The sequence below is a fragment of the Sarcophilus harrisii genome, chromosome 2 (assembly GCF_902635505.1).
Source record: "Sarcophilus harrisii chromosome 2, mSarHar1.11, whole genome shotgun sequence".
In the NCBI taxonomy this organism is placed as follows: Eukaryota; Metazoa; Chordata; class Mammalia; order Dasyuromorphia; family Dasyuridae; genus Sarcophilus; species Sarcophilus harrisii.
This window is the reverse complement of record NC_045427.1, coordinates 154,360,419-154,375,943: the sequence shown is the minus strand read 5'-3', so window position 1 is coordinate 154,375,943 and position 15,525 is coordinate 154,360,419. Positions and strand designations below refer to the sequence as shown.

Here is a 15,525-nt window from a genome sequence, read left to right as displayed (position 1 = left end):
TCAAACTTTATTTAAATTTTTAAAATTAATACCTTTTGTTTTTCAATTACTTTCAATTCCTACCCCTCTCCAATACTGGAAAAAAGGTGTTATTTCAAGCTTATTATCAAAAAGTCTCTAGGAAAGAAAATAACATTTTCCTTTTAAGCATGATCAGATATCTTTCCCACTCCACTGGGCTTCAGGTATCCTCTCTGACTAGCCACAGCTCCACTGGGCTTATGTTGACTGTATGGGCATTCTCTACCCTTACCACTTTGCAATTACACACAGTTGCCTGTTACCGTGTGACAATTTTATCTAGGGCCAAACTCCTGCAATCAGTGATAATCTACCTACATTCATTCTTCAACCATTAATCTATTTCCAACTGGTCCTTTCCACTCTATCTCAGTGATTATGAACCCATAGAGAGCCATTGTTACTTGTTCCCCTCTTTACTCTCATTCCCATCACTCTCTTTCCCTTTCTTCCCCCTTTTTCCCTCTTCGGGGTATGCTCTATAGGTAACAGAAACTAGATTTCATCTTAATTTTGTTTCCTTTCTCCTCCCTCTGACTTGTACTCACTGAGACCTAGGTCCCTCTGGATGACACAGCTTTCCTGGCTGCCTATTACAGCACTTACGGCACTTCCATCACCCCAGTTCCCTAACTTCAGCAGGGCATTTTGATTACTACTTACTCACCATGGCCACTTCAGACTCTGTTTCCTTGATGTTCAAGTCATATTTATCACCTAATCATTCTTCTAGCCATTATCTACTGACCTGCAGGATACTCTTCTTTTTCAATGAGTTCAGTTTCTGGATCAGTTTTTCCTCCCTAACTCCTACCTTCTTACTAGGGAATTTCAACATATATTGATATCCCTCTTCCCCCAACCACTTCCCATTTCCTCAGCTTTCTCATTTCCCATGAGTTTTTCTATCTAACCCCAACTATATTGACATATATATTTCATTTGGAGCTCTTAGCTCCCATTATTTAATTAGTGCAGATGACTCACATCTATTTGTCCAAAGTAACCTCTCCTGACTCTTAATCTTGTGTTCCAACTGTCTAATAGATGTGGCCAATTGAATATTTCATGAACATCCTAAATTCAGCATGTACAAAACTGAACGTAATCTTCCCCACCTCTATCCTCTCTTAATTTTCCTATTACAGTTGAAAGTACTTCCATTTTCCTAGTTATACTAGTACAAAACCTATTTCCTACTCTCACTCCCCATGTTTGCCAGATCCTGACAGTTTTACCTTCTAAACACCTTTCATTTATGACCCTTTTTCTTCTCTGACACTCCCATCAATATGGTCCAGTCTCTTATTTCACTCCAAGACTATTGCCATAACTTTTTGGTTGGTTTCCTTCATTTTCACTTCTAGCTTCCCTTGCTTCCTTTTAAGTTTCAGCTAAAATCCCATCATCTGCAAGAAAACTTTCCCAGTTCTTAATTTTGGTGTTTTTCCTCTGAGACTGTCTCCAGTTTATCCTGTCTATATCTTGTTTGTATGTAGTTATTTGTATGTTTTCTCTCCCATTAGAATGATCTTGAGATTTTTATAGCACTTTGAGGTTTGCAAAGCAATTCGTAAATATTATCTCATTTTGTCTCCTCATCCCCTGCTGCCTCTCAAATTCTGGGAGATAGGGACTATTACCTTCATTTTACAAATGAAACAGGGTAGGTGAGTTGGTCAACCTAAGTGTATCTGAGGTTAGAATTGAATTCAGATCTTTTTGACCAGAGGCCCAGTACTCTATCCACTGCTCTGCCAAGATGTCTTAATAGAACATTAAACATTTATTTTCATACTTCTTTGGATAAGTTTCTTTCCTATAATGGAGAATTTTTTTCTCTAAATTTAGAGGAAAATATTATTCAAATAGGCTCCTTTGCTTTGCCACTGGAGTTTTGTGAGGATTGCCAATTCCCATATGAGTTCTAATAGTCTATAGCTGACTTCTGGGAGTACTTCATTTCCTTGGGTACAGTGTGACTAAATAAAAAGAATTGGATATATATTCAGCCAAACCATCTCCTATGAAATACTTAAAAGATAAGGCCATTGCCATGTTGTGGTCATAAGGTTTTTTCCAAGAGTAAGGTTAATGACTGGAGTTTAAGGGCAAGGAGGCGTGAAATTGGAAGTTTCTGTAAGTCTCACTATTTTTCCATTTTTTAAATCTAAGCTTTCAGGTTTTTTAAGCTGTTTACTCTGGGATCTAATAGATTATAACCAGGTTCCTTGCCCACATTTTACCAAAGAACATTAAATGTGAAGATTACCATGGTTGCGGACACAATTTTGGTTCTAGAGACAGTGGCAGACAGCATTTGGCATAGAAGCTGATTCTCTTGAGTGTGGAAGAAAAGTTTTGTGCTTGGAGGATATGAGAGGAAATCTGGGAGCTAAAGAGGAAGCTGTGCAAAAGTCAATCTATAAATCACTAAAATAAATATAATTCATGAAGACTATACTTCTGCTGGGATTACAGCTCATTTGTCAGATTTCTTTCCATATGTATGATAGGAAGTTCCAGATATTCTGATCTGCTTCTTTATAACCCATACCAATATAAGTAAAACCAAACTTGTCTAGTCTAATACCCAAACACTATTCTACTCCTTTTTTTGGGTTATTGGGGGATTAGGGGTATGTGAGTAATCATATCTACAATCGAATCATTAACTTTTTTTTTTCTTTTACTTGGTCTTCACACTTAAATTTTGTTGTTGTTGTTGTTGTTAGCTAAAATACCCTTAGATAAAGTTTTGCTTGGTAATTCCATTGCCTATTGTGACCTACATACTATCATCATTTCTAAAAATACCTTTCAAAATAACAATCTTATATTTATCAGACTTGCCTATAAATGTTAGATTGAATAGGACAATTCATATTTTCATTTCTCTCTTGAATTTGCTTCTAGCTCAAAATCACCATGCCTGAGTTTACTTCTTATTCTGGAAGTTCCCTCTTTTCCTTGTAACCTTTTCACCCTGGCATTCTTCTGGCTTACAACCTTCACATCCCATTTGAGAGTTCCTTTAGAATCTCCATTTTGAGGAAAATTCCAGACCAACCATTCTTTATTATTCTCCTGACTCTGGACATTAACAGCATTTCTCCCACCCATATTAGAATGTATATCCCTTGAGAACAAGGACTGAATTGTTTAAATTGTATGCCGGTGCTATAGTGCTTGGCACATAGTAAGCACTTAGAAAATGCTTGTTGACTAGGTTTCATGATGATTTAGATCTTTGTGAACAACCAGTAAATGTTGACCAACTCACTTAGCCTGTTTCATTTGTAAAATGAGGGTAATAATTCCTATCTCCCAGAATTTGAGGTGGAGTGGGAGGAGGAGACAAAATGAGATTATATTTGCGAATTGCTTTGCAAACCTCTAAGTGCTATGAAAATCTCAAGGAGATCAGTCTAATAGGAGAGACAACATACAAATAACTATGTACTCTACCTAGAGATAGAGTAGTCAGCCTAGAGTCAGAGACCTGAATTCAAATCTACCCTTAGTCACATATTAGCTGTGTCACTGGATCTCTGTGTGCCTCAGTTTTCTTCTCTGTTTATTGGTGGTAATAATAGCAATCTGTCTTCCAGGATTATTGTGAAGATCAAATGAGATAAAATGTGTGAAGCCCTTAGTTCAGTGCCTAGTACATAGTATTTACTATGTAAACATTAGCTATTATTGCTATTATTTGTCCAGATACATTAAAGTTTGATTTATACTTTTATCTCTACTTGTAGCTTAAAGAGTTGCAAAATATCATGCTACAATACTGCTTTATACAATTTCTCTGACTGCAGAAAGGTTTGGAAATATAAATTTTAAAACAGATTTTAGAATAAAATGCAATTTAAGCTACGTCTTGAAAGAATAGAGGGATTTTGATGTAGATGCAAGGTTGGAATTCATGGAAAGTCTAAGGCATGGAAAGTGGTTATGGAGTATCCTATGGTAGATATAGTAAGAAAAGTCCTGTTTGGATTGCAGTGTGATTGCAGAGTTTGGAAGGATAGGTTAGGTCATAGGATTTAAAAGCAGAGGAGTTTGTATTTGATTCTAAAGGCAATAGGAAGAAATAGACAGGAGGAGACTGAGCAGAGGAGTCACATGATCAGATTTGAACTTAAAAAAATTATTTTGGCAGCATTGTATAGGACAGACTGGAGGGATAGGAAGAGATATCAACTGAAGGACTTACAATAATCTAGAAAAGAAGTGACAAGGACCTGAGCTGTGTCAGTAAAGAATAAGATGTGTAGGTAGATGTGGAGATGTGAAGATAGAAATGACAAGATTGAGTGATCATATATGTGGGGATAATGCTGAGGTAATGAACCTGATAAAGAATGGTGGGGACAAAAACAGCAAAGTTTAAAAGAAGCAAAGATTTGAGGGGAAAGATGATGAATTCAGTTTTGGACATTTTGAGTTGGAGAGGTCTCTAGGACATCCAATTTGAAATACATTTTATTTATTTCAGAAAGTTACAGATTTTTCCTGATCCCCTTTAATGCTAGTGCCTCTCTCAGAAATCACTTCCAATTTATCTCATATATCTTTGTACATAGTAACTTGCATTTGGTCTCACCCATTAGACTGTGAACTCCTTGAGGGCAAGAACTTTTTTTTTTTTTTTTTTGGTGGGGCCTTTCTTTGTATCCTTTAATGCTAGGACAGTATTGGGCATATAGTAAGTGATAAATAAATGTTTGTTGATTTGACCTGATAAGCTTAATTTGTTCAGTCATTTTAAGTGTGCCCAACTTTTTGTGACTGTATTTGGGGGTTTTATTGGCAAAGTTACTGGAGTGGTTTGCATTTCTTTCTCTAGTTCATTTTACAGATGAGGAATTGAAGCAAAAGGCTAAGTGACTTACCTAGTGTCACATAGCTAGTAAATGTCTGAGGCTGGATTTGATGTCATGAAGATGAGTCTTCCTGATTCCAAACCCAGTGCTTTATCTACTATGTCACCTACATGTCCTGATGACCTTAAAGCACAATATAAATGAGTTAAGAATTATTGTAAGGCTAAACTTTTTTTTTTTTTGTGACACATTACTGTCCTCCAATTTTAATTTAAGAAAAACAATTCCAGTTATATATTTTCACAATAAATCCATTTGAATGTAAGTAGCAGGTTGTAAAAAATTTAGGGCAAAATTGCTACTTTAATGCATATTAAAAAAAATTCAACTCCCTAAATAATATTCTAATTTTTCATGGTCATTTAACACTTTTTTTAAAAAAATCACATATCTATGTAAAGAAAAGGTAAAGGAGATTATATTTTCTAAATAAGTCCTCAGAGTTTAGCTTAGGCTAAGAAAGTAATGGAATGTTAGCCTCACATCCCATTGGTTGAGATTATTTATCCAGATGTCTAGATTTTGCATAAAAGAAAGGAGCTACTGAAGCTGATCCACATTTAATGGTGAGAGGTACTAGTAAAGACAATGGAAAGGATTATGACAAGGATACTTTTTCTCTTTCTTCTAGCAACTTGTATTGTGCATGGAATTTTTATGGACAAACTTGCTACAAAGAAGCTCTGTGCTGATGAAGAGTGTGTCTGTAAGGATTATTTTGTGCCTTTCAAATTATTGCAGTATATAATTGAATGTGGATTTATTTGCATAAAATCTAATTGTATTTTCTAATGAAAAATGTTCAATGTATGCTTGGTTAGCATTTTTCTGACCTTTTAAATAGTTTCTTTCTTTTAGGGAATATATTTTGCTAAGTTTTCTGCCAAGTGAAGCTTTTTTTTTCCTTTTAGTTATTTGTGATTTAGCAGGATGTATAATGTAAATTCTGACCTATATTTGATATTTGTCAACTTAAGTTCAGTAGTATTTTAATACTACTTTGTATTTATTATAATGTAATATATGCACTAAATGTATCCATGTCTTTTTCCCCAGATACGATTTCCCTCGCTAAAGCTCAAGATGATTATAATGCCCCTGACTGTAGGTTCATTAACATTAAAAAGGGGCAGCAGATCTATGTTTATTCAAAACTAGTGAAGGAAAATGAAGCTGGAGAATTTTGGGCTGGAAGTGTAAGATGAGATTTTATTATACACAACATGGATATGTAAGATTGTTACTGTTTGTTTAATTTTGGTTAATTTGTCTAATTTTGATGAATTAAAAACTAGTTATTATTATTTTAAACTATACAATAAAAGGATAAATGTGACTGTTGAATGCTATCAGATTATTTCACAGAATGCAAAACCACTTTTCTTTGCATATTCATTACTATTCTATATAAAAGCATAGACAAATACAGAACCAAACTCAATATAGGTCTCTACTGAACTAGGGCCAGAGTGGATAAAGTAGCATTTGTTTAGGGCAGAATGTTGAGGAAGTGATGCAACAAGTTACACATCTTACACTTTTTATACTGGATGCATTTTTAATGCTAGATAATTCTGCCCCCTCTTGTTTGTAGGTATTTATTATATGATAAATCAAGTTGCATATTTTATATGAGAATTCTCTCAGTCTGATGGATAGTAACACTAGGGATTGAAATTTTAAACCTTTTCTGGCACACACAAATGTTGTCTCTTCCCACCTCATTGTCCAGACAATATTTTGTCAGGGAATATTAAACTGCTATATGTAGAAATGAGTATTAATTATCAGTATAGGAAATCAGCGTACCCTTCTTGGTTTTGACTTTATTTCAAAAAGGTTAAAGAAGTTGATTGGTGCTGTCCCTGGGGCAAGTCCCTAATTATATTTGGTTTCCATCCTAGCATATATTTAGCATCAACTTTGAATCACAAACTCCTTCAATTCGAAGAATACTAGAAACTATAATAAGAAGGATTGGCATTTATCTAGCAACATAAAATTTGTGAGATACTTTGCATTCCTTATCTCCTCAATGAACAATACATATAACCTTACAAGGTAGTTACCACTAGTATTATTACAGCCATTTTACAGAGGAGAAAACTGAAGTTTAGAGAGATTGTGCCTTACTTAGCATTATCCAGCTAGTAAGTGACAGAATGGGATTTCCCAACAAAGGATTTTCTGACAGAAAAGGAATTCCTGAACCACAGTACAGCAAACTTTCTGTTACTCCATGATTTCTCTTTGTTTGACCTAAAAGTCACCAAAAATGTCCCTATGCCATATAATCAAATAAATGATCATCTAACTTTTTCTTGGATATCTTCAGTGAGGGGACTATTTCCTAGGACAACTCATTTTACTCAAACGTAGCTCTAATGGACAGAAAGTTTCCCTCAAATTCTAAATTTATCTCCTTCAAATTTGAACTCACTGCTTCTAGTTTTGCTCTTGAGCAGAACACAACACCAATCTCTCTTGCAGAGAAGAGCCCTTCAAACATCTGACGACAGCTGTCATATTGCACCAAAGGATCTCTAGGTTAACCATCTTTGATGTCATGGGCTTACAGTTCACTATACCATACCACTCAGTATTAGTTAAAGATTTTTAAAACAGTAGAAAATTTCTGTGAAGATTCTGCAAAGAGTCTGCATCCAGACAAAATTGAAAACTAATGTTTTGAACCAAATCTATGGAGATATTTGTCCTTTTCTATCAAGCCAAATACCATTATCACAGTCCACTTTAGTATCAGATTTCAAAATATTGATTTATTTAGAAGTACCTACGATCTAAGAGCCTTTTAAATGGGAGGGAAAAAAAGGCAAGTTAATTAATGTTAAAGGGGAAAGTCCTGTAGTTTTAGCCAACAGATCTTGTTAATCATTTCAGTTGTGTGACTTTTATAGACCCAGGGATACATGCTGCTAAATTCATGCATGCTACTTTGGGGAAATCTATCATTAGCCTTAGGACTCTAGATAAACTCCAATTGCCCTCTTTAGCTTTACATCTACACATAAGGGAATGAATTGATTGAAATGTGGATACAAATAGAACCAGCGTGTCTAATAGTTATTGTCCTCAATATTCAGGTATATGGTGAACATTATGAAGAAGAAATGGGAATTGTAGGGTATTTTCCCAGCAGTTTGGTCAAAGAGCAACATGTCTACCAAGAGGCAACCAAAGAAATTCCGACAACGGTAAGCAACTTTCAAAAGTACGTGTAGTTCTATGAAAATATAGTCATATTAATGGCATAGATAGCCTTAGGTTCATAGTATTATCTCTCCTTAATTAATATTGTTTTGATAAAAATGTATATACTTTACCATATATATGTCCATAGATACAATGTGTATGTATGTATGCTTGTACATACATGGGACTTTTCACCAGGTACTGCAATATTTTAACTTTGAAAACTGTTTTTTCTAATGCTTAATTTTAATATTTATTCATATTGTATACACATATGACAAAGGTATGATGTTAGAAGTTTTGCTGTTATCAACAAACACCATACTTTTAAGACCCATACCTAAATGCATATGTATAATTAATTATTAATATAGATTAGGAAAAAATTAATATGTCATAGTAGCCATGAGGATTGGCCTAAAACTAGGCAAACCTAGAATGACTATGGGCAAGATTCTTAAAACCTTACTACCTCCAGACAACTCTCTAAAACTCCAAAGATATAGTGGAAAGAATGTTGAATTGGAGTTAGAACACTTGAAACCCATACCCAGCTCTGCCAATTCTTAACTTAGTTCTTCTAAGACAATTCATGGCATTTCTCTGGACCTAATTTTCTCTATCTATAAAATGAGGGAGTTGCACTAAATGCTCTTCTAGGTTTCTTTGAGCTCAAAATCTATGATCTATGAAGATATAGACAGGTTACCTATCTGATTCTGTGTAGAGATTTCATACCTAGATTTCCCTACATCAATAAAATCACAGATTTAGACAAAAAAGGGATAGTTTGCTGATACCATGAAAAAGCCACAAATAGCATTACACAAACCATGTGTTCTGAAACAGGTCCAGTAGTTGGGTTTATTTATTTATGTGGATAGTGAAGGAAAAAGAAGTGATTAACCCACATACTGTATTTGAGAAAATTAAAGTATTTTGAAACCATCTGTGAATGCCTTATTTTGAGGCAGACAGACTCTGCTTTATGTATGAAATTACAGCTGTATCCTTTCCAGGGTCCCAGAGCCCAATAACCCAGTGGCAGGAATAAAAATCCTTTTCATTAACTCAGCAAGGTTGTTGTTTGGACATGGAGAAAGTCATTCTGCTGGCAGAGACTGGAAATGGGCTTCCCAGGAGGGAGCCTACTGCTTGCTGGGCAGAGTAACTTAAGACCATTTTCTAATAATTCCAAGATTGCCTCTCACCTGTTGTTTGCTTTCAGTATTAAGCTGAGAGAAAGGGAGAAATCTGTGTAATAGATAAGAAGGAAAGGAAACAAGCATTTATTAAGCTCTTAATATGTGCAAGCACTATGCTAACTGCTTTACAATTATTATTTTCATAATATTTAGTGCTCTTTTTATAGGTGAGAAAATGCAAGCAAACAAAGGTTAAGTGATTTGCTTGAGATCTCATAGCTAGGAAGTGTCTGAGGTTAAATTTGAGCTCAGGTCTTCTTGATTCCTGACCTAGTGCTCTATTCACTGTATCACCTAATACTTACTAGAAAGCTTAAAATTTCTTTGAAAACTTTTATTATTGAATGTGAGAGGGACCTGTGATTCTCTATATTTGGAATCAGAGGAGTTAGGGATTGAAGTCTGGCATTATTCTTTTTGATTTAACAAACTTCTAAAGAGCTTTTTTTTAAACTTTATTTTTAAAATGAGTTCTTATATTTCTTTTTCAGGACATTGACTTCTTCTGCGAGTAGAAATTTACAGACATTGAAATTTCTGATGAGAAACACCATGGCCTCCTCAAACTAAATTAAATACCCACAACCAACTCAGAGAATCTTCTCTTTCTCATTAATAAGTGAAAATGTTTGTAAATCTATAATTATTTCTAAAGTTCATATCAGTCTTCCTGGCTCTGTCCCTAATTCCTATTGACTCCTGTGCTTGGATGGATCAGAATTTTTGTTTTTCTGCAAAATAATCTCCATTCAGTTTTTTTAGAGGCCATATGGGAAGATAAATGAGACTATTTGAGACTTTAAGTTCTCAGATGTACAACATATTGTAATTACTCTCTATTTAAAGGTGCTAATCAATGAGCATGATTAACAATTGCTCTTCAAATTAAAAACCAATTCACAAATTAATTTTATTTGAATAGCCCTGTCTTTTAAACTACTATGTTTTTCCTTTTTAGATTTTAAATCTTTAAAAAAATTAGACTTTTAGGAATTTTATAGTTGTGTTTTATGACTGGATGTCTTAATTTGGGGGAAGAGTGTTTTATGTAAGAAGTCACAACATATAGGTTCAATCTTAACTTATTAGTCTTATTTCACATTGCTTCAACTGTTTCATGGACTTTCTATTTAAACTAATCAGGACTACTATTTTTCTCTCTCTCCTCTGTCCTCCCCCAATCCTGGAATATATTCCCTCATCTCTGATGGTGAAAATCCTTTTCTTTCAGTGAGAAATCCTGCCTCTTCCAAGAAGTCTTCTTCATTTGTCCTCTCATCACCCTATCCTTTATAAGTGTAATATTTTCGTTGCCTTCAAAATTCTCTATAGTGTTTTATCTCATTTTTTTTAATCATTATTTGGATATATATCATACAGGTTTTCTCCCTTTAAACTATAAACTCTTGCAGAGCAGGGCCATGTTTTTTTCTTTGTATTCACAGAACCAATCCCAGGACTAGAACATTAAATGATCTTAACATGCTTTGCCACTGTTTCTGTTGAATTGAATTGAATCATTGAACACATACCTTGCATGTCAGTTTTTTTTTTCACCAACTTTTCAATTTTTTTTACTCTGAGTTCAATGTGTATAGTCTTATATTCTGAAATAATATGATTTGCATAAAATTTCCCTTTCATGTACAAATACCTTTAGTCATACAATGATACATCAGAAATCTTCAATGGTGCTATTAGAGTATACATTTCTTTCCATATTGAATTTTGGTTGCTTTTGTTGACTTGTAGCACAAATATAACTTTTTTAAAATATGGTTGTGATTTAATTATTTACATACAATTAAAGTGCCTATGTTTCTTTTTAAAAATCAGTAGTTTTTGTTCTTTGGAAGCATTTAGGTGTGGGAAAGCTGATAAAGTTTTTAATATAATAGCATATTATCTTTTGCAGTTTTCAAAGTATCTTTTCCACAACAACTTTGTAAGGAGTATGGTACAAATATTATTATGCCCTTTTCACAGATGAGAAAAGTGGGTATCTGACTGCATATCAGAGAGTTGGTATGTCTCAGAAGCAGGATTTAATGCCAGTCTCTGGACTCCAAGGCTAGCATTCTTTTTCTCTCTTATTGATGCCTGTGTGCCCTTACTCAACTAAAATTTGTTTATATTCTACATATAAAAGAGAAAATTTGGCCATGCTGCTATATGTATTGCTATTATATATTTTTCTAGTACCACTGCTTTTCTAAATATTAAAAGACAGTCACACTTTTTCTGGTGTCTAAAGTGTATCTAAATAGCTGAGATGATTTTTAGTGCTACCCCTCTCCCCTCATGCTCTTGAGTCCCTAAGTAAAAGGCAAAGCTTCAAAAGTTTGTTTTTAGCATTCTCTTTCCCCTTCCTGCTCTACTTTTTGGCACCCTATCTCCTTCAATCCCTTAAATACCAAGCATCTTTATGTGTTTCTTTAAATGTCTAAACTCTGCCTTCTCTCCCAGCCCCCATTCCTTTCACCTTCCCTGGTCTTGTCCCTTGAAGCTGTCTTATATTTCAAAATTAGTCTTTCCTTCCTTTCCCTTATTCAATTCCCAATCAAAATTCTCATTTCCTCTGTGTGGCTATCACCTGTTATTAAATTCTTATTAAAGCAATCAGCTTTCTAGTGTGAATAGTCATTTTAATAGTAAGTTTAACCCTCTCAGCATATTTGTACTTTGAAAGAGGAAATTGTTATCTGGAGAATCTCTAATGAGAGGAATGGGGCTGGCAGAAATCATTTCTGCTTAGCAGAAAATGCTTCTTGGTTATTAAAATAACTTCCTACTCTTCTGTTCCTCTTTTCCCCTGGCCCCCAAACCCTAAAGTTTGTTTTGAAAGAAGCTAAGTATGATTTGGAAATGCTATCTACTTTTAATCTAAAGGAGTCCTGTATTATAGTGAATAGTCACTCAATAAATACTTATTAAAGATTTTTTACATGCCAGGCTACAAAGTTATGGAAGAAAGGCATATGCACCATCCCTATTCTCAGGATTTCACATTCTAATGGGATAGACCACATGCAAACAATTATGTACATACAAGATATATACTGAATAGATGGATGGTTGTCTCAGAAAGAAGGAACCAGTGGGGAGGAGTAGGGAGGAACAGGAAAGCCTAGAATTCCTAGGTAACTCTACTTCTGATTTTTGCATCCTCTTTCCAAGACTGTGTATGCATTATTATATATTGGAATGTCTTGACAATAAAACAATGGGTTTTTCAATTCCTGTGTCTCTTTGAACTCTGTTGCCTTGGCAACAGTATAGTACAATGCCTAGAGAATACTACCTGTTGAAACAAAGGCAAAGATTTCATTCCCAATTTGTAAGTTACCAAGTGTACCTTGCAGGTCCTATGATTATTGTGGATGGCAGAAACTCGATTAAATACCATTAAAAAGAAAAAGACCCACCATTATGTCTTATGTAATATGAGACAGTCAGTCCAGTTTAACTCAACCATAAGCATTTAGTATGTGTCCAGGATTATTGTAAATGCTATCTCAAAATACAGAAGTTTTGGATGGTCTCTACAATCAAAGAAATTATGGTCTTACCTGGAAGACAAGACAAATACATGAACAACATAAAGCTTCAGCACCAAAATGGACAATTTGTGTTATGGGAGAAGGAGGAGATCCATCAGGCTTATGCAGTCAAGAAAATCTTCCAAATGGGACTTGAAATTGGCCTTGCAGGAGGGTAGGTAGGCAGCAAAGATGGAGAGGACATTGAAGGAAGAGGAGTACCATGAGTAATGTGTGAAGGCAAGAATGAGTAACACATAGCTCATCGCAGTCTGGGAAGCCAACTCTCCAAACATTACGTCATAGAAAAATGTTTTCCAAATATTTTGAGTTGTCATGGAATTTCAGGGTTAGAAAGAGTTAGTCTTTGAGTCCATCTGATACCTCAAATTCCTACCATATCAAAACTTAAAAGTAATTGTTTAGCTTTTGCTTAAACATCCCTAAAAAGGAAAAACCCATTAACTTTGGATGTAGCTCATTTCACTTTTGGATAGCTCTAATTATTAGAAAGTTTCATTTCACATCAAGTTTAAATTCGCTTTTTTTTTTTTTTTTTTTTTTTTTTTTTTTTTTTGCTACTTCCATGGAGTTCTGCTGTCAAGCATCATGTAAAACAAATCTTATCTCTCTTCCTTATGGCAACCTTTCAATTATCTGAAGAAATCTATAACCAGCTCCATCCTCAATTTGCCTATAATCTTTTTTTTCCCCAGCTAAAGATTTCTAGCCTTTTAACCAATCCTCATGTGACATGGGCTTGAAGCCCTTCTCCTTTCTCATAATCTTCTACTAGATATTCTCTACCTTATCAATGTTTTTCCCAGAATGCAGTACCCAAAAGAGATGTTGTTTGATCAGGGCAAAATACAATGGGACTATCACCTCCCTTATCTCTAAAAACTGTACTTAGCATTTTTGGCTTCCAAATCATAACATTGAGTCATATTGAGCTTGCACATCCACAAATGTCCGGTTTTCTTGCCCCCAAACTTCTGACTGAATTCTTTAAAAATCCATGTGTAAAACTTCATGTTTATTCCTATTAAAATTTATCTTAGTATATCCAGCCTAATGTTCCATCTTGTCACAAATCTTTGATTTGCCTCTGTCATACAGTATACTGTTTTTCCTTCCCAATTTGTGACATCTGATAAACAATAGACACTCTATCTGCACCTTTAAGTCATTGATAAAAATGTTCAACAGTACATGAAAAAATGCAGAATCCGAGATTCTACTGCACCTATGCTTCTAAGCTGTCACCAAATCAATGACTACTTTTGGATTCTGCTAGTCAAACAATTCTGAATGTATGCTTGTTTTACTATTTTCTGTTTCTTATCCCTCTATCTTCTCCACAAGAAAAACATGAGATTGTCTCTCAAATACTTGATAAAGTCTATGTAAACTCTGTAGCATTCTCTTGTCTTTCTAGTTGAATAACATTGTGAAAAAGGTATTAAGGTCAGTCTGGCATTATTTGTTTTGTAGATATTAGTAACCATCTTTTAAATAATTTGTTATAGCATTACCAGGAATTCAAGAGAGCTTATTGGCCTACAGCTTACTGATTTCATTTTCTTCCCTCCCCCCCTCCATTTTTTGATAATGGAGCAGCACTCATCCATCTGCAATTTTGTAGTACCTTCAGGGTATTGTGAGGCTCAAATGAGATAATAGATGTATAACATTTTCCAAACCTTAGAGAGCTACATAAATGCCAGTTATTATTACAATCACCATCATCATCATCATCATCATCATCATCATCATCATTCTTAGCTTCTAGTCACTATCTGGTGATGACTTCATTTTCTCAGCCTCTTACCATCCTCCTCCAGAGTTCAGCCAAGATTTATAGAGCAATATGGAGTGTACTGATAAATCTTTAACAACCAGGTTCTCTGAGAAAGAATGTATTCATGCAGACTTTTAAAAAAAACTTTAAAATCTCTCTATATGTAAACATTTTATTAAGTTTACAAAAAACAATAAAGTTGTCCTGATTTGTTGAGTTTGCCAATTGCTGAGGTGTAACTGCTCTCTCTGAAAACTGAACAATATCTTTTGAAAGCTAGCTAGACCCGGCCCTCATACAACCTTATGGGCTTCCCTTATTCTCTACCATGTCTTGGACATTACTGACAGAACTTCAGTAATTGTGTTGACTAGTTTGTAAAATACCAAAGCAGAAGGACACCTGGGCTCCATAGCTTGAATTCATCAAGGATGGCAATGAGTTCTTGAATGTCTCCTGAGCCAGTTTTGTTCTGTCCTTTCTATTCAAAAGATCATTCTCTTTGGGAGGCAAAACAAAAATGAAATAATGACTGGGCAACTTAGTTTTTAGTTAACATTATCCCATCTACTTTGAGCAATGGTCCTAGTTTTAACTTTGGTCCTCCTCTTCTATCCAATGTATTTTGGAAAACAAACAAACTACCTTTTAGTCTTTGATTTCCTTGACAACTTCAACTCATTGAATGGATCAATTAAAAAAAATCATCAAATATTTATTACAAGCAAAACACTCTGCTACAAACTGGGCAATATAATTCTTGCTCTCAAGGAGCTCACATTGCAATGAAGGAAGCAATACCTATAGGAGGTATAGCTGCAAGTCAGATGGAAAGGTCGCATGCTCTTTAGAGAACA

At 34.7% G+C, this 15,525-nt stretch overlaps 1 protein-coding gene across 1 annotated transcript; it reads left to right on the top strand.

Annotated features, from left to right (window-relative positions):
• Positions 1-4,977: 4,977 nt before the first annotated feature.
• On the top strand, positions 4,978-11,009 carry OTOR (otoraplin). Its single transcript, XM_003758172.4, has 4 exons — positions 4,978-5,616; positions 5,967-6,106; positions 8,015-8,125; positions 9,820-11,009. The coding sequence occupies exons 1-4, from the start codon at positions 5,499-5,501 to the stop codon at positions 9,841-9,843; spliced, it is 393 nt and encodes a 130-aa protein (XP_003758220.2). The 5' UTR covers positions 4,978-5,498; the 3' UTR covers positions 9,844-11,009.
• The last annotated feature ends 4,516 nt before the right edge of the window (positions 11,010-15,525 follow it).

Excerpts from the sequence above, each read along its gene's own strand:
- OTOR (XM_003758172.4), top strand. The coding sequence starts at position 5,499 with ATGGAAAGGATTATGACAAGGATACTTTTTCTCTTTCTTCTAGCAACT. Across the intron at positions 5,617-5,966 it reads TGCTGATGAAGAGTGTGTCT|ATACGATTTCCCTCGCTAAA; the intron begins GTAAGGATTATT and ends CTTTTTCCCCAG. Across the intron at positions 6,107-8,014 it reads GAGAATTTTGGGCTGGAAGT|GTATATGGTGAACATTATGA; the intron begins GTAAGATGAGAT and ends CTCAATATTCAG.